General features: G+C 41.9%; 2 protein-coding genes across 3 annotated transcripts; one reads left to right on the top strand and one right to left on the bottom strand.

Annotated features, from left to right (window-relative positions):
* Window positions 1-138: 138 nt before the first annotated feature.
* On the bottom strand, window positions 139-8,580 carry zdhhc21 (zDHHC palmitoyltransferase 21). 2 transcript variants are annotated; one of them, XM_086197774.1, is made up of 8 exons: window positions 8,524-8,580; window positions 7,425-7,611; window positions 7,248-7,346; window positions 6,850-6,961; window positions 6,444-6,582; window positions 6,219-6,335; window positions 3,626-3,669; window positions 139-3,163 (listed from the first exon to the last, which is right to left on the bottom strand). In XM_086197774.1, exons 2-8 carry the CDS (start codon window positions 7,576-7,578, stop codon window positions 3,031-3,033), a joined length of 798 nt encoding a protein of 265 aa, XP_086053900.1. In that variant the 5' UTR covers window positions 7,579-7,611; window positions 8,524-8,580; the 3' UTR covers window positions 139-3,030. The 2 variants fall into 2 exon arrangements, with proteins under 2 accessions (XP_086053900.1, XP_086053899.1); XM_086197773.1 differs by having other exon boundaries at window positions 8,437-8,567.
* A 1,983-nt stretch (window positions 8,581-10,563) lies between these two features.
* On the top strand, window positions 10,564-17,385 carry plaa (phospholipase A2-activating protein). Its single transcript, XM_086196969.1, has 14 exons — window positions 10,564-10,824; window positions 11,239-11,432; window positions 11,557-11,657; window positions 11,742-11,862; window positions 11,987-12,154; window positions 12,337-12,472; window positions 12,611-12,780; window positions 12,892-13,043; window positions 13,116-13,335; window positions 13,552-13,617; window positions 13,713-13,784; window positions 13,958-14,065; window positions 15,938-16,108; window positions 16,696-17,385. Exons 1-14 carry the CDS (start codon window positions 10,676-10,678, stop codon window positions 17,262-17,264), a joined length of 2,397 nt encoding a protein of 798 aa, XP_086053095.1. The 5' UTR covers window positions 10,564-10,675; the 3' UTR covers window positions 17,265-17,385.
* Window positions 17,386-17,795: the final 410 nt, after the last annotated feature.

Below are 17,795 nucleotides of genomic sequence, written 5' to 3'. Positions count from 1 at the left end.
GTCATTAAGTGACATTAAGGCTGTGCAGCGCAGTTTTCAAACAGCTTCTTTCAGACCAGCATGTCCTTTCCTCTTCAGTTTGTTGTGTCGAATAAAATAAAACACCAAGATGACAAATCAAAAAGAATCAGTGTAGAATCTCCTTTATTAGATTATGAGTACCTATACAATCCTCTCTCGAACCACAAAGAATACAGATTTCTAACAGGAATAATACATGGTTTAAAATAGGTCACACATACAGTAATCGATACTGTGCAAAACTGTTCCAGTGTTTGAGGTTTCCTCATAGGTCAGGGATTCCGAAAAAAAAATAAAGCTTTAAAAACACATTCCAAAACAAGTGAGCCAATCAACATCGAGTGTGACAGAGAGACACATCATGTCTGTGAGGGGAGGTGAGCGCATCTCTGGGATGTTTCCATCCTTTCTCAAATGAAAACCCCAAATCTCGCGTACGTTGTACATTCGGCTAATAAAGAGATTCTGATTCTGAAAAATTCCCTGTTCTTAACAAGGTGAGGTGCCAACATAACAGAGGTACTGACATAATATTCAAGTACAGGAGTCGTAGAGCCTGACTGATACTGAACATCTGGGGCGGATGCAGATACCGATATTAGGGAGGACAAAAACAAGATAAAAATAAAACAATGTAATATCGGTACGGCTTAGCCGATAAACAGATACCAATACAAACGATACGTCTGCCAATAGCAGCCATGAATATCTGTTGACGTACGCATCAGTCGGGCTTCGGTGAGAATGAAGCTCATCCATCATAGCTTCATTACTGCTGTAAAAACAATGATGGCTTTACTGACACACACAGTGCTTATTGCTTTGAACAACCATGTGACGTAAACGAAGCTGCAAACGGGATTTTGCAGATCCTAATTCCCACCTGCTTTTAGCGCCACGCACATTTTTAAATAACCCCCACAAAATAAATAAAACCGTATCCAAGGACCTGAATCAAAGATATATATATATATATATACACATATATATATATATATATATATAAAAAAAAACACTGAGCAAAGATCTCAAAACACGACATCTGATTAAAAATAGGAAGTAAATAAAAGATGTACAGTACGTCAAATAAAACGAAAAAAAACAACAACAACCCAACAACTTCAAACTAATTCTTCTTTCAGGACTGAGATAGTAAAATGAACCGTTCGCGAATGTGCTGATGTGTCTCTAAAAACTTTAAACATGCCTTCATTAAATACCTGCTGACTATGACAACATTTCCTCATGTCTTTGGCTCGGACGGAAACGTGTGTGAGGAACAGCAGCAAACAGGCACTTCCAACTGCTTGGATACATGTTTGGCCAGCGATCACTCAGTCACCTTCTCTTTAAAGATCCCGTTGAGGAATTATTTGAAATCTCTAAATCGTACCACAACAAAACAACCGCAAAATGTTTTGTGTCCCAGCAGTTCTGTTTTTTTTGTACAACTGATGTAAAGCCACTTGTTTAGACACTTTTAAGACCTGACTAAGAGAGCTGTAAAACGATAAATCCCGAATAATATTGCAAGGAATAGAAAATGAAAGAAAAACGTACAAAAGTCATCTGTTCCATTGCATTAAGTGCTCTGGTTGATTCAAAAGATGATTGCGAAGCAGGAAGTGATAATTATTTGCTTTCTTGCGCTCTGATTCCTCTGTCATGTCTTGATGATTGATACAAGCAACAGCTGATCAGCTAAGAGGAGGGTACTCAAATTAGCCTGCCAACATCTTAAAGCTAACTAACTAGCATGTTTCTGTAAAGTTGTTTAATATGTACATCAACAAAACTGGAAAAAAGTTCTGAAACGTTCTCACTGAGCAGCGGCGACTTTCTCGCGTGCTTGGTAGTGAGCTTTAAGGAGGCTAATTTTGCCAGCTTTGCAAAGAGCTCGCAGTTTTCACGCCAAGCTAAAGTAAGCTAACAGCTGCCGGCTGTAGTTTTATGAAGAACAGTCAAAAGGGTGGTATTGATTTCAAGCCTCTTTCCACTAAGGTGAATGTTACTTATAACAACTATAATATAGCAACTGAATCCAGACCATAGGCCATTCACAACTTCTCTACATATAAAGATATGGATTATGATATTAATTGGTTGTGCAATGTTTGCTACACTCAGAGAAAACACTTGAATACACAGTAGTGAACACATACAAGGTGGATTGTGTAAGCCTGTCTTTAAATTCAAGATTTTTACTTGGTGAAGTGTTAGCTGTGTGCTTGCTATTACACTTTTTCATACTACGAGCTGCTCCACAAATATCATGACGTAAGTATTCAGGATATCGACATTGTTCTGTGCCCATGCTTGTTAAAACATCACTCCGTAAATAAATCTGTCACAGGGCGACTCAAGAAAACATTCATTATTTGTCACCGATAAAATATTTGGTGTCTGATCCCTTTGCTATAGACAGGAAAGATGATCTTCCTTCTCAAATACTTTCACCTGAAGCTCACTATGCAGAAAACGGAGTGCAAAAACAAACGAGGAAACAGTTAAAGGAAAGAAGGCACAAACTGCATAAAAAATGCATTTCTAAAAAAAAAACAAAAAACAACAACAAAAAAACAAAAAAACTGATTTACCCTCATTCTGCCTGTAATTCATTTAATGTCAGTAGCAAAGGCCTTTTATTAAAGTAACCTGAGAGGGGTCCCTTTTGCCAGCAACTTCCAATCCTTCGGATGCAATTATACATTAAAAGTAGTGTCCATATGCTGAAAGTAGCAGTCACGTTGAGTAAAAACCAAAAAAAGAAAAAAGAAAAAAGAAAAATGTTGCCGTCACTCCCAGGGGTGTTTCTCCAACCTGTTTACAATCTCTCTGGGAAAAAAAGCTTCTAGTATCCATCGAGAAGAGTAATCTCCAGCTTCCATAGCACAAAGGACGTCGGTGAAGGTGGGTAGATGGATTCTTTAAGTGTGTATACAGTGCTTTGTCTGGCAGAACATGGCAGCATGGTGGCACCTACCATCTGTGCCGGGAGGCGGCATTAGCCTATACATGAGAACGGAAGTGTTGGCTGACTTGGAGCGCCTGCCTGCTTCGGAACGGGATGAGCCACAGGACTTTCCAGCGAGTGCCGCAAACCTCTGCTAGCGCCCACTGCCAGGACCTCTTCATGACGTAGCTGTAAAGAACAAATTGCAAGCGCACACTTCAAAACAAACGACGACAGCGCTGAAGAGGCCGAGATCAATTCTTTGTCGTCTTGCCGCTCTCATATCTGTCTGTACAATTTGAAGCTAGGGCGAGTAGCTGGTTAGCTGAGTTTAGCATAAAAAGTGTGTGTGTGTGTGTGTGTGTGTGGGGGGGGGGGGCAGGGAAAGGACAGGACTTTACAGGAAGTCTATTCAAACACAAACTACTTAGCAATATCCGTCACGGCCTCTAAAACCATGTTTAAATGGTGAGTGAAAATACACCCACCCCCTTGTGGCGGCCACAGGCAGCTGTATAAACGCAAATTCTTTGTAGATCCTAAAGTAAATGGTTTATCTTTCCCGTGGAACTTAAAATTGTTGAATCCTGTAACTCTGTGCTTCAAACTACCTCTACCGTTAAAACAGAGTCAAGAGGGGAACACACTCACATGTCATTTGAGAACTGAGCCATTTTCTCAATAGTGGTAGTATCCTGTTGGGAGAGAGGTAAAAAAAACAAAACATAAAACATTGGAATATTGAGGGTTGATTTCACAAAATGCCATCGACTCGAAATTCTGCTTGGCTCTTTAAGCCTACAGTTCAAAGACGTATTCACACGAGGCTATCGTTGCTGTGCCCGAGCACATTTGACTCAAGTGCTGTTCATTGTGCCACGCAACAGCAGTTTCAGCATCACAAAAACAAATTGAACCGTGATAACTTAAACACGCTCAAGCCCAGAAGAAATAGCTATTTTAACACGGCAAATTCATTGTTTTAACAATGGAAGGGTCACGCTGTCAGGTGATGTTGTTTTTGTTTTTTTTTTAATCTAAAAATATGTCATTTTGATGTCATTTCAGCATAATAATCTTATCACGTTATGACAAGAAAGTTCTATGGCCTCTCCTTGGTATTTGCTTTGGTTGGGAAGTCTTCCATGACCTCCAGCTGATCAATGGGAAATGAGGCTACCTCAAGGGGGGTCGGACTAATTCTTCCTGCTGCACACACCCCATCCATCCATCCATTTTCTACTGCTTATCCTGTTAAGGGTCGCGGGGGCTGCAGCCTATCCCAGCAGCCTTCAGGCGAGAGGCAGGGTTCAGTCTGGTCACCAGTCCATCACAGGACCAACACATAGAGACAGACAACCATTCACACTCACAGTCACACCTACGGTCAATTTAGAGTATCAATCAGCCTCGTCCCCTCTTGATGTCTTTGGACTGTGGGAGGAAGCTGGAGTACCAGAGAGAACCCACACAGGAACAGGGAGAACATGGAGACTCCACACAGAAAGATCCTGTGATGGAGCCAGGACTGGAACCTGGAACCTTCTTGCTGTGAGGCTGCAGTGCTGACCACTGCACCACTGTGCTGCCCGAGAACTTAATCAAATTGCATAAATGTCCCTTCTTTCATAATCCCTTCACCACATCGCTTATCTGTTCAAACATGAGTTATCATGTTGTGACTTGACAAGTTTTGCTTTTTAAAGTAATGCGTTTATTGTTATTGCTTTTTTTTACAATTACCGGCACGCACCCCACTGATGCACGTGTATGGTGAACATATGATTCCTTTCAGACCAGAGGGCCCTGCAACTGCTCGGAGGCCCCGAACTCACGCATCATACGCTGAATCCACTACGACCTGGCAACCCAGGCATCGACAATGAGCCAAGTAGCGTACTGCTCATCTTAGCGCAGCATCACGGCAAACCACTTTTCACCATGTTGGCTGGACAGGAGTAAGGACGACAAGCCAGAGGGCGCTTTTTCAGAGAGCGGACAACAGTGAAACGAGCTAATGCGCGTCTGAGACTACGTGTGAATGAATCAATCGACCGCAGGTGAGCGGAGCTGTACACAGACAGAATGAGCACAGCACTGTTGTGTCTGACAAGAAAGAAGTACTTCTTAAAACTAAATTTTACTCCATTCTGCCGATTTTTAAAAAAAAATTTAAAAAAAATAAATCCGAGAGCACTGTTCCACGGCGCTCCAGCAGCACTACAATAGTTATAAGGATAAATTATCACATTATGACACCGCATATTTCAAGTTTTTCCAATAAAAATAGCATACCGTGACAAGAATAAAGGCTTACACGGTGAAATAACATGAAAATAATCATCTTATTACGTACGAATATCAGGTTATCATGAGAAACCTGTATTTTAAGAACAATAAACATATCTTAAAATGTGATTTTCATTTCTAAGCTGTGACAGCGACACGCTTCCATACCAGTGTGAACAATCCTAGTAGTCAACTGTTTTTTTTTTTTTGTTTAACTTACATTTCACCTTATCGTTATTTTAGCATTCATTTTACATTATATTTTTCTTACAATTTTGCTTGGAGGTGTTTTTTTTTTTTTTTAAACTTACATTTTAACTCGTGGGTATTTTTTTACCTTACATTTTAGCTTGTAGTTGTTTCCTTGAGCTTAATTTAAACATTTAGGGGTTTTTTTCTTACATTTTAGCATCTTGTTGGCCCAATGTCCCTCTTAACTTCTCATTTCTGTTGACATTTCTGTAGTCATTTCATGTTTCATTCTGCTACTTTTGTTAATTATTCCATTTTAACCAGCATATTTATTTGATCTTTCTTTCTCAAAGGTGGAGGAAAAAAAAAATCCATTCGTAAATAAGCACAACCTTTCCTGAAAATTAGCAAGAAAATAATGAAAGGTTAGAAGAAAATAACAAAGAAAAAGAGATTTAAAAAAAAAAATAAAAATCTGAAATTTAGGAATAAAATATATTTTACCAAAAGGACAAGATACCAAGATTGCTAATCATTAAAATAAATATGACAAGGTTGCATCAGTTATGTGTGTCAGACCTCTAGTGCTGAAATAAAACCGAGAGAAATTAAAACTGCGTTCTACTGAGGACTCGATGGTGGAGTCGTCATTATCTTGGGAATATCTGATACGGTCGTAAGAGTAATCACATGACCGGACTGCGGCAGTTAAGTGTCACCCGAAACCGAGAAAGAAGTTTAGAGGTCAAAGGTCAATACTCACAGAGAGGATGCCTGATATCTGAGTATAAAACAAGCTCGTCATGCCACCAAGCATGACCACACCCATGAGGGCTGAAAGTCGCAGTAGAGCCAGTTCATGCCGTGTTGAAAACTTCTCCTGGACGTGGAAAATACAACACACTGTTTGAGAAAGGCCAGTTGTGACACGTGCATTAACCATCGGTAAGTTAACGCAGCACACCGATTTACATCCTGGAGAATATACCTGGTCTAGTCTGGTTAGCGGCTGGAAGTAATAGTATTGGCAGAAGTCCAGCACCAGCGTGAAAAGACTGAGGACCTGAGCGTAGAAGCAGAGCTGCAAGAAGAGCCAGTGGTTGTCTTCTCCGACACAGTTATTGATCCTGGAAGGCAAAAAAACAAACAAACAAAAACAGGATAGAGGATCATCATGTAGATATTTTTTCTACCTGTGTTGCGTTGATATGATCCTGACTGAAGTTGAAGACTTCGGTCTGGTATAAAACTTGCATACGTGAATACATGAAATGTTGAAACTGGGATTCTTCCATTCGTCTCTATTTCACAAAACTGTTTTCAGAAGGTAAGGAATGCGTGTGTGTGTGTGTGTGTGTGTGTGTGTGTGTGTATGCATGTGTGTGCATCCTCACCAGGGACAGTGGTGGTCCATCCTGCGTACACAGTGGCCACAACGGCTGCAGTGGTGGGACCTTTTAGGTCTCATTAAGTTGCATTTGTTGCACAACTCCCAGTGCTCTCGCTCTGTAACGAAGCTGGTGATCAGTATAAGTTGCGTTTGTTGCGCAACTCAGAGACACCAATCAGTGGAGTCATACTAACTAAGACCGGCAGGTTATACCGGTTATAGCTGACAGGGTTACACACTTCTTTGGTCTTCTGGCAGAAGGAGAAGGGTTAAGTTTGCCGCGATCACAATAACACAGCAATAAACGTATATGATGCCGCCATCTGACGTACTATACTGCAAGTGGGTAACAGTTTTTGAAAGATTTGTGAATAAATAAATTGAAAAAAGTGATCTTATTACCAGAGTGAGGTATGTGAGGGTCCACAGGTAGACGGCCAGGATCTGCAGTAGATGCTCGAACCAGGGCTGCTATGCAGAGCGCCGATGCGATGTAATAACCTGAAGAAGAACAAATGCGTCATTTTACAACCGCTGATGTGTCAAGGAAGCGGAACGCTGGAAATAGGGGATACATACAAACAACTATCGCCCACGGAATGTGCCCTTCATTGTAGTGAGGAAGAAGAACCAGGTTTGGAATAAAGAACGTGTTGTAGAGCCAGATTCCAAACACCATGCTGATGCACAGCCAGCCCATGGGGTCCACTACAAAGTGCAGTCGAAGCTTCATGGTGGCTGGAACTCCGGGGAGACCAACGGTGTCCTAACAACACAAAGTACACGAGTCGTTTGGGTGTGCACAGCGAACACGACAGTGCCCTCGTGGGACTTGTGGTGGCTTAAAAGACAATACTATTTTCATATTCCCCATTTCTATTGCGACAGTGCTTCAAGGAACACTTTGGAACTACAAAAAGACTCATACCGGATGAATGGTATCAGGAACCAGGAAGAGCGTCAAAAGACAGGTACAACTTCGAAATAAAATGGAAAATGACTGGCGACCAGTGTGAAGGCTCGAAATAAAACAGAAAGTGTCATCTCCATCTGGTCCAACACTTGTGTTCTTAATTCACTTGTTTTTTTTTTGGTAGAGCCGATAAGATAGAATTACAGTCGCCTTGCATGTGAGATGGGAGGATTAGTCCCAGTCTCTCTCTCTCATAGAGATTAATAACCATGCGTGTCTACATGTTGAAGATGATTAAAACTCAAATTCGGTTACATACCCCCAATGGTTTCATAGAAGACAACACCAAGAGCGTTGGAACCCACAAGTATAACTAAATTTCAAGTGTTTGTACTATTTGAATTTGATTCCAGGTTATGTTTGCCAACATGATACCTCAATACGGGCATTCTGTATTTAGGAGGGGTATTCAGAACAGGTATATATATTTTTTTCTTCCCCCCTTTCCGTACCTTAACACTATCTGCCCCAGTAACACAGTTAAAGCAACATGAATAGCTTTCATTAGCGTGTTAGCCTGCACTGCCCGGTTACAACCGCCAGCTCCATCATCCACGCTGCTGACAACAGCCGTTCAGGGGCTGGGCTCTATTGCCTGGATGTGTTAGCTCCCCTTACCTGAGTCATTCCATATCACATGCAGCTACCGCCATTTAAAGTGTGCCAAAGTAATTATCTTATAACCTTAAGCGAAAGCACACATACGTTCCGGTGCCCTCCTATTCGACGCAGGTATCCGCGAAGCCACTTCCTAAAAATAGTGGCACTGACACGCGCGACACAAACCATATTTCCGGTGGATTTAGAAATAAAGCAACCGTCGACGGGATTGCGTCGCAAATGTTTCTCTACAGCTCTTTCTTTTCTTTTCTTTCTTTCTTTTTTTTTTTTTAATTCTTTGTATTTAAGAGCTTTCATTTTTTTTGGTAGTCTTTACCCAACCTTTATTTTTTCACTCCCGAGCACGCTGTCATTCAAGTGTCCGTGTATAATGCATTAGTTATCGTTAGTAATCTGTCTCTTTGTCCTTTCAAATAATAATAATAATAGTAATACGAGGAAGGATAAAGTTAAGCCAAGGTGCACACCAGTCCTTCTCGTATGTGTATTTGTACCTTCAAACCAAACCAAACCAAAATTAAACGCATTTTATGTCCGTGTAACACCATCTGTGTAACATTATTTTGACATCTTCATCCCCCCCCCCTCTTATTTCACTCACGCAAAACTGACATCCCGCAAAAGTGTCACTTGATCACAGTATTACAAACAAAGATATACGGTACTTAAAGAGTATTTTTTAGTCCACAAAAAAAGAATAAACAGTGGTTTGCATCAGTTTAAATATATTTTATATTATTATTATTCCATTTTATTTTATTAGTAGGCCTGTAATTATTATTAATTTTCTCTTATTTATTTAGCGAATCCATTTTTTTCCCCACATTGCAGGCGATGATGGGGTCATTTTTTAAAAGTGGTTTTGTAGAGTCTCTGTGGCTCCCAACAATCCAGTCCCGCACATCTGGACTCGTCAGAGCCTGTAAACACACCCTTGGTGGTCTGCTGCTGCTTTTCGGTCACACACACAACGATTACGTTCAGATTTAGACATAAAATGGGACACTGGTGGCATTTATAGCATATATACAGGTTGCCATTCCCGCTCAACACTGGTCTGGTGATCAACCGTAAGCTTTTCACTCCGTGAATGTAATTATGTAAAGAGAAACTCATTCTGTCAGATGCAGGACTCAAATTTCCTCTTTTTCTTTGTTAAATACGTGGAGACAGGGTTGGTTCAGATGGCTTCTGGGAAAATAAATGAATAAATAATGCTATTTCAAATTTAACAATAAGTGTATGCAGATTTCCATTGATGGCTTAACGGATCAGACACATCAAAAACAAAGGAACTCGTCGTCGACCTAAGACGCCAGCCATACCCCAAAGATCTTGCGTTCATGAAAGGTGAATCCATCTCCATCACTGACACATTCAAATTTTTTGGAACCCACGTCAGCAACAACCTCAAATGGAAAATAAACAAAGACCACATTTATAATAATAATAATAATTAAAAAAAAGCCCAGCAAAGACTTTTCCATCTCCGTCAGCCATGTTCAGAGTAAAGTTTCATCTCCTGGTCCGCTTCTACACAGCATCCTCACTTCATCCATGACAGTCTGATTCGGCAGTCTCGACACACTCCCATTACAGCGCACCATTTACGGAGCGTCCAAAATTACTTGCTCAGCCCTACCATCCCTTGAATCACTACCGCAAACGGACAGCGCCTACAGCCCACAAGAGCTTCACCTCTGAGCTCACTCAACCCGCACGCTGTGCCTTCCAGCTACTGCCCTCTGGGAGGCGCTAGAGGACAGTTGCCTCCAAAACAACCCGCTTAAAAAAAAACCCAGTTTAATTCCCATTGCAAAAAAAACATTCTGAACTCTGAACGCTAAAGACTAGGCATTGCCTTTAATGTGTTTTTCTGTATGTATATCTATATTATATGTTTAAGGTTTAATGTTGGAACCTGTACCAAGGAGCTGTACTGCAAACAAATTCCGCCAGCCTGGCAGTGTGGTCATTAAAGAATCAAACGTAGGGCAACCATTAAATTTAGACGTGCAACTGGCTTCTTTAAAATAATAGAAAGAGGACAAACATGTCTGATTGCCTGTGGAGGGAAACATTACGCCTGTGCGACTGCTGGAAGAGGAAGAAGAAGAAGAAGAAACGACACATAGAAAGCGCTTACTTCCGCTAGCTTTAGCGACCGGTGTTTGTTGACAACAACAGCACTTAGCACAACACTACTGTAGAGTTTTATCGTGTGGCCGAGGCAAAAATGGCATCGTCTAATTCATACAGACTAAGATGCTCTATTCCGGGACACGAAATGGACGTCAGAGGACTTACAAATGCTGTTTTTCCAGACGGAGCCTTTGTATCTGTATCCAGAGATAGAACCGGAAGGATCTGGGTACCAAACTCAAGGTAGCTAGCTACTTTGCTACGTGCTATTGACTGCTTGTCTGACTGGAAACTATTTGTCTCAGTTCTAAAGGGACTATATAGTCAGGGAACGTGTGCTAACTAATATAAGTTGCAGTTGAGATTAGCAACTCCCTGACAGGGCGTTTTTATGGGCTTGTATTGGATAGACGTTGGTAACTTCGCTAGCTACTGAAACTGAAATTAGCTTTGTCATTCATTCAGCGACTACTTTTTACGATTTACACAACGTGGATGTTTGAGTACCTGCCATCACTATATATATATACAATATATATATATAATGATATATATAATGATATATATACATATCTATAAAATGATTCGAACAATTCTAAACTGCTTTTTTCCCCCTACAATTAAGATATGTTCTCCTCTCTCTTTTCCCTCTTACAGCCCAGATAAGGGTTTCACAGAGATGCATTGTATGACCGGCCACTCCAATTTTGTATCCTGCGTATGCATCATTGCACCAAGTGAAACCTATCCTCGAGGACTTATTGCCACTGGGGGAAATGATAATAATATCTGTGTTTTCACATTGGACCAACCACAGCCCCTGTACACTCTCAAAGGTCATAAAAATACTGGTGAGTTGTCCTCTGGAAAATGCTGTCTTCCTGTTAATGTTTTAAATAGTACAGTACTAATATTTGACGTTAATGCCAAGAAAAGTTGGAAGTTTTATGTCTCGTCTTTTTAATATCTTCACAGTTTGCGCTCTATCTTCTGGAAAGTTTGGAACACTTTTGAGTGGCTCTTGGGACACCACAGCCAAAGTCTGGCTCAATGAGAAATGCATGATGACATTGCAGGTATACCAAAACTTATTCGATCCTACATCAGATCCCCTCCTTATCAGTATTTTCCAGATTTTATGGGCATTAATTTTGTCGCAGGGCCATTCTGCAGCAGTGTGGGCAGTGGCCATTTTACCAGAGCAGGGCCTTATGCTGTCTGGATCAGCAGATAAGACCATAAAACTTTGGAAAGCTGGCCGATGTGAGAGGACATTTACAGGTAAGTGTCTGTTGACATCATTTTTTTAAACACACAATTTAGACCACTATAAATCATGGAAGACTGTGAAAAATGTCTTTTTTTGACCTGTGAGGGTTACAGATTTTTCCCCTCCTCAATTTAGGTCACGAGGACTGCGTAAGGGGACTGGAAGTGATCAGCAACAACGAGTTCTTCTCTTGCAGCAATGACACCAGTATTAGGAAGTGGCTGGTGACAGGGGAATGTGTGCAGGTCTATTACAGCCACACCAACTACATTTACAGCATGGCTGTCTTCCCCAATAGCCAAGGTACGTTTATGCAAACATAGGTTCACTTCGTGTTTTTAACCTTTTGTCTGTACGTTCTAAATTGGCTGCTAAATGTGTCTTATAAGTGTCCCCGAACTAACCGCTGTTAGTTTATGTCTTGAAAAAGCACCATTCGGTTTTCCCTGTTGATAGCGATGATTGTCATCACTTTGTGTCATCAGATTTTGTAAGCACAGGAGAGGACAGGACTTTGAGGATATGGAGGAATGGCGAGTGCTCTCAAACCATCTGCCTGCCCTCCCAGTCTGTGTGGTGCTGCTGCATTCTACCCAATAACGATGTTGTCGTGGGTGCCAGGTAACACAACTGTAATTACGCGTTGATGGCTTTCATTTGTCACATCACAAACATTTCGATACCTCGTTCTCCGCTACATCGCATTCATAAAAAAAAAAGATGGTGGGGTTTTTAGCTTACCTATTCTACTCATCGCAGTGATGGCATCATCCGTGTGTTTACTGAGGCCGAGGACCGTGTGGCCAGTGCGGAGGACCTTCAGGCCTTCGAGGACGAGCTTTCAAAAGCAACCATCAATCCTCAGACCGGAGACCTCGGAGACATCAAAATGGAGGATCTCCCTGGAAGGGAACACCTTAACGAACCCGGTACTGATATTTCTGATATTTTTTACACAACAGTTTTATAGAGAATACCTATTTTTCTTTTTTCTTTTTTTTCTATGGATGAACATGGGTTTGTTTACTCATGTCATACAGGGAATCGCGATGGACAGACGCGTCTGATCAAAGATGGACAGAAGGTGGAGGCGTACCAGTGGAGTGTCAGTGATGGCCGCTGGGTGAAAATTGGAGACGTGGTTGGGGGCTCAAACCAACAGACCTCCAAGAGTGTACTGTATGAAGGAAAGGTAAGGCCACAGGCTTCATGACAGCAGAGTCAAAATATTTCAGTTGTTTGCAACGACTGATTCCCTCATCAGGAGTATGACTACGTCTTCACCATCGATGTGAATGAGGGAGGGCCGTCCATGAAGCTGCCCTACAACCTGTCAGAGGACCCCTGGCTCACGGCACACAACTTCCTGCAGAAGAATGACCTAAGCCCGATGTTCCTTGACCAGGTCGCCAATTTTATCATTGAAAACACGAAAGGGCATGTTGTGGGACCAGCGCCAGCAGCTGATGCTGATCCATTCACCGGTGAGACCAAAATATATGCACCTCAGCTGGTAGTTTGGATCAGTTGCATTCTCCCATCTGAAATCTGAAAAAGGATAGAAATAAGGGCAAATGTATCACTAGAAAAAAAGAATCCTGGTCAGTGCATGTTTATAGAGCTATAGTCTTAGATTTTCATTATTTTATTATTTTGGGCTTATTTTGACTGAAACCCCTTTTTGTCTTGCCAATGTACAGGAGGAGCTCGTTACATCCCTGGGTCTTCTAATGGAATGTCGGGTTTTGGAGCCGATCCCTTCACCGGTACAGTATTTCCTCTTTGTCCTCCAAAGGTGTTATTACTGCAAACGGAACATCGGTAGAATTTTCACCGCTGTTTTTCCTCCTTATTTCCAAAGGCTCTGGTCGTTACATCCCAGGGTCTGGTGGGAATCCTGTCGTTCCCGGAGGTGTGGTGGATCCTTTCACAGGTGAGCTACATATCAAAGGAACCAATGAAATTTGGGTTCATTCTCGTGTAGGAGAAAGCAACTGAGAGAATGAGCTCCATGTTTCGTAAAAACTCCATGTCTTATGTGTTTGAAGAATACAATAGGAGGCAGTTGTGAGATGTTTTAAAGACATTACTCCCCCTACCTGGCAGGTGGAGGTGCCTATTCCTCAGCGGCCCTCAGACAGACCGCTACGAACGTTTACTTCCCGAAGACTGACGGCGTGACCTTCGAGCAAGCCAATACTGCACAAATCATCGGTGAGCATTCTAACTTGTGTTTTACAGTGTGCCACTGTTGTACAATCACAGCCATGATGATGTTGATGCCAACACCGCTCCATCCAAAATAGATAAGACAATGGAAAGGAGTACTGTCTTTAAGAATAATGAAAGCAAGTGACAAAGAACGGTCTAACTTCTAAATGAAGCACCCTTGTAGAGTTAAAAATGACTACTAAACCACCCAAGTGGCCAACTAAGTTCTGATATTAATATGAAATAAATACTACTTGGAAGCATCCATGTTGTATCTTGCGAGGGACAATGCCAGAAGAGGTGTCTGTATCAGGAATTAATGGAGAACAGGTTGAGTGTCATATTGTTAACTTCGGTAGAGCCCATTGTTTCCTTATTATAAACTCTTCCAAGGGCATGATTCTCTTACAACATGGTCAGTTGCTAAAAAAAACAAGACTAGGCGGAACCTAGTGTACGGCTTGATGCATGATCAGAATATGGACGATTGGTTACACAGACAAGTTTGAAGTTGAGTCCATAATGTGTATTGCTGGATATCATAGTTTCATCTGTTCTGGAGTGGTTCTTTAATATCAGCCTTGAAGGAGCACTCAAGCAGGAAAACTCATGACATGCCATAGATGTTTTAAACAGTATTTTAACAAGTATAAAAGTTGGGTTGTAAGAATGTTTCTCCAAGAGTAGTGAGCCTTTAAATAAAACCGTTTACCCTGGTTACTGAAGGAGGCTGAAAGATGACAAGCACACCACTGGGTGACAGTTTAAGGATACGATGAGCTGTGGGCAGTGCTACAGCAAGATGCTGAGCGACAGAGCCTCTTTGCTGCATGTGATGGTGAGCCCATCACCCCCTTTAAAAAAAAATTAGGATAACGGGAGCAGTGTGAGCGTTGACATACCCCTCAACTGGCAAGGCGACGAGACTTAGCCCCTCTGAGCTCGAAGCGCCATGTGATGCCCCAGGAAGCAGCTGAGTAACAGAGCATCTTTGCAGTGTGTGGTTGAGAGATGAGTGGCCAGTCCAAACCAGGAAGCAGTGGCGGCTGGCTCAGTCCCAACGAATTACCCATCTCGCTACCGACGGGAGACAACGGGTCTTCCCTCCTCACACAGGAAACGGCTCCCCACCTTCTGTCTTCATCACTTGCGACATTAAAAATGGAAAAGCACCCCACCCAGCCACCCCCAGGGAGATGAGTGGATGGCCGATTGCCTTCTGGTGTCTGATTAATTTAATCGGTTGTATTTCGGCTTGTAGCGTCCACCGGCTCTTAAAGTCAACAACAACAAAAAAGAAAAAGAAAAACACCATCTGCCACTGTCATGATACTTTGGTGAGAGGAAACGAGTCTCTCTCACAGCTGTTACATGGCTTTGCCACCCTTAAGCCAAAAATAAGACGAATCATTTAAAAATTCAATACATTTTATTTAGTAGACATTTCACAGAGAACAACACAATGTTAAAAACTTAAATCAATGTGTGAAATTATAGTTAATATTTTAACTTGTTGCAATAAAAATATCAACTGATTTGAATGCTTCCCTGTTGCTATGATTACTTAGTTGGTGTCCATATATCAGGAATTAATGGAGACCCAGCAGTCAGTTTGGAGTATTCACTCCGTCCACAATATAACATGATATAACCATATTTTAATTAGATTTTATTTTTATTTGGACATTTCCTTCTTAGTACTTTTTCAGTGTTACTGGTATCTTTTATGGTAATGAAGCAATTTTTACTGCTGTAGTGGCACGGTAACTCGTACTAATTTACTTCATGTCACAAACTCATCAAAAACTTTACATTTTGCGTCATGAACCGAAATGTCCTCCTTATCCATGTTTTGGTTCGCTCTCTTCTGCCTAGCCAAGCTCAAGGAGCTGAATGGAGGAGCCCCTCAGGAGCAGAAACTCTCCGAAGAGATGCTGGAAAGCCTTGAGAGGCTGCTGGAATCCGTGTGTTCGCCCAGCTCCTCTGAGCCCTCACCAACCCTCCAACAGATCAACCTGCTCTGGAAGGCCTCTCATTGGCCTGAAGGTAAAGCAACAGCCTCTCGATCTCCTTTTTTTTTCTGTTTGCTTTATTTCATTTTTGTCTGTTTTTTTTTTTCTTCTTTTCTTTCGTTGAAGCCGTGCACTCATGCATGGATCTCAGTTCAAAGTTTGAAATTTCACAAATGAGAAATAATTCATCGTCTCAGATGTTTACTGCATTTAATGAAGACTAACATAATCGCCGTCCAACCTGGGAAAGTATGTTGCATGTAAATGTGTTGATATTCACAAGAAAATGTACTTAAATATTTTTAAAAGCAAGTTCTTCCACACTTGAGCCATGAAACTGATGGAAAAAAGATATAAAGGCGACTGATCAGGAGTATTCCGACCTCGATGACGTGCATGTTACAGACTTGGAAAGGAAAGAAACCCTTAATTAAAAAAAAAAAGAAAAAAAAAAAGAATTTGAAGTTGATCAGATTAACTTAACAAGCCAATTAACACCCGTGCACTCAAAGAATTTGCTCGCTATTAGAGAGAGGAATGAGGATGTCAGTATAGGTTAGTTTTAAGTTGCACCAGTGCATTTCTTGTTAACTAAATAAACTGCCTTCCCCTGGGCTGCAGATATTGTGTTTCCAGTCCTGGACATTATGAGGCTGGCGGTGCGCCACCCGCAGGTGAATGAGACCCTTTGTGGAGAGGCAGAGGGAGTCCAGCTTTGCAACCACCTGCTGAGCCTGATGAAGGCTGAGGGACGTCCTGCCAATCAGATGCTGGTGCTGCGGACTCTGTGTAACTGCTTTAACGGCAGGCATGGCAGAGCCCTCCTCATGGCCCAGCGCGAAAGGGTGCTATCACGTGCCGCCGACCTGGTCACCGTCTGCAATAAGAACATCCACACTGCCCTGGCAACACTTGTGCTTAACTACGCTGGCTGCCTGCACAACCAGCCGGATCTGGAGGCCAAGGCCCAGTGCCTATCTGTGGCCAGTCGAGCCCTGGAGACGGTACAGGACAAGGAAGCTGTGTTTAGGCTGCTGGTTGCACTGGGAACCACGGTGGCCTCAGACCAGACGGCGCAGGACCTTGCACGTTCCCTGGGGGTCAACTCTCAGATTTCCAAGTATTCATCTGTATCTGATCCATCAAAAGTTGGGGAGTGTTGTCAGCTGGTTTTAAAAGAATTACAATGATGTGAATGATTTTAGAAAAGGAGCTCTTCTTTCTTACAATTACTCTGTACTGCTCAATGGTGTTGAAGACTTCCATACTTGTATGTTCCGCAATAAAAGATCAATGAAATGGCTGAATATGCATAGTCTGCATTTTCACTGATTCCACTCCTTTGCAAGCACACTTGATTAAATTGTTTTGGATGAATGCTTGTAATAATTGCTGACAAGTAGTAGAGAAAATTGCCAGGGACCGATAAAATACATACAATGCACTCAAACCCTGCGACCGACTGGCAACTCATAAGGGTGTAACCCACCCCTTGCCCAATGTCAGCTGGGATAGGCTCCAGCCCCCTGACCCTTAACGGATAAGTAGTATAGAAAATGGCTGGATGGATGGACAAAATTCCAAACTAGGAACTGAATCCTTAAACTAACAGTGTGCCTTCTTGCACTTTCAACACCAATCTTTTTTTTTTTATTTAAAAATAGAAATGAGAGTAGATTCTTTAAAGTATTGTTTAGGAGGCTTCACATTCGAACAGGGCT

This window comes from Aulostomus chinensis, chromosome 24 (genome assembly GCF_037954235.1).
Source record: "Aulostomus chinensis isolate RoL2024-O1b breed Wild chromosome 24, RoL_Achi_v1.0, whole genome shotgun sequence".
NCBI classification, from domain to species: Eukaryota; Metazoa; Chordata; class Actinopteri; order Syngnathiformes; family Aulostomidae; genus Aulostomus; species Aulostomus chinensis.
The sequence above is the reverse complement of the archived record's forward strand: the minus strand, read 5'-3'. Positions and strand labels throughout refer to the sequence as shown.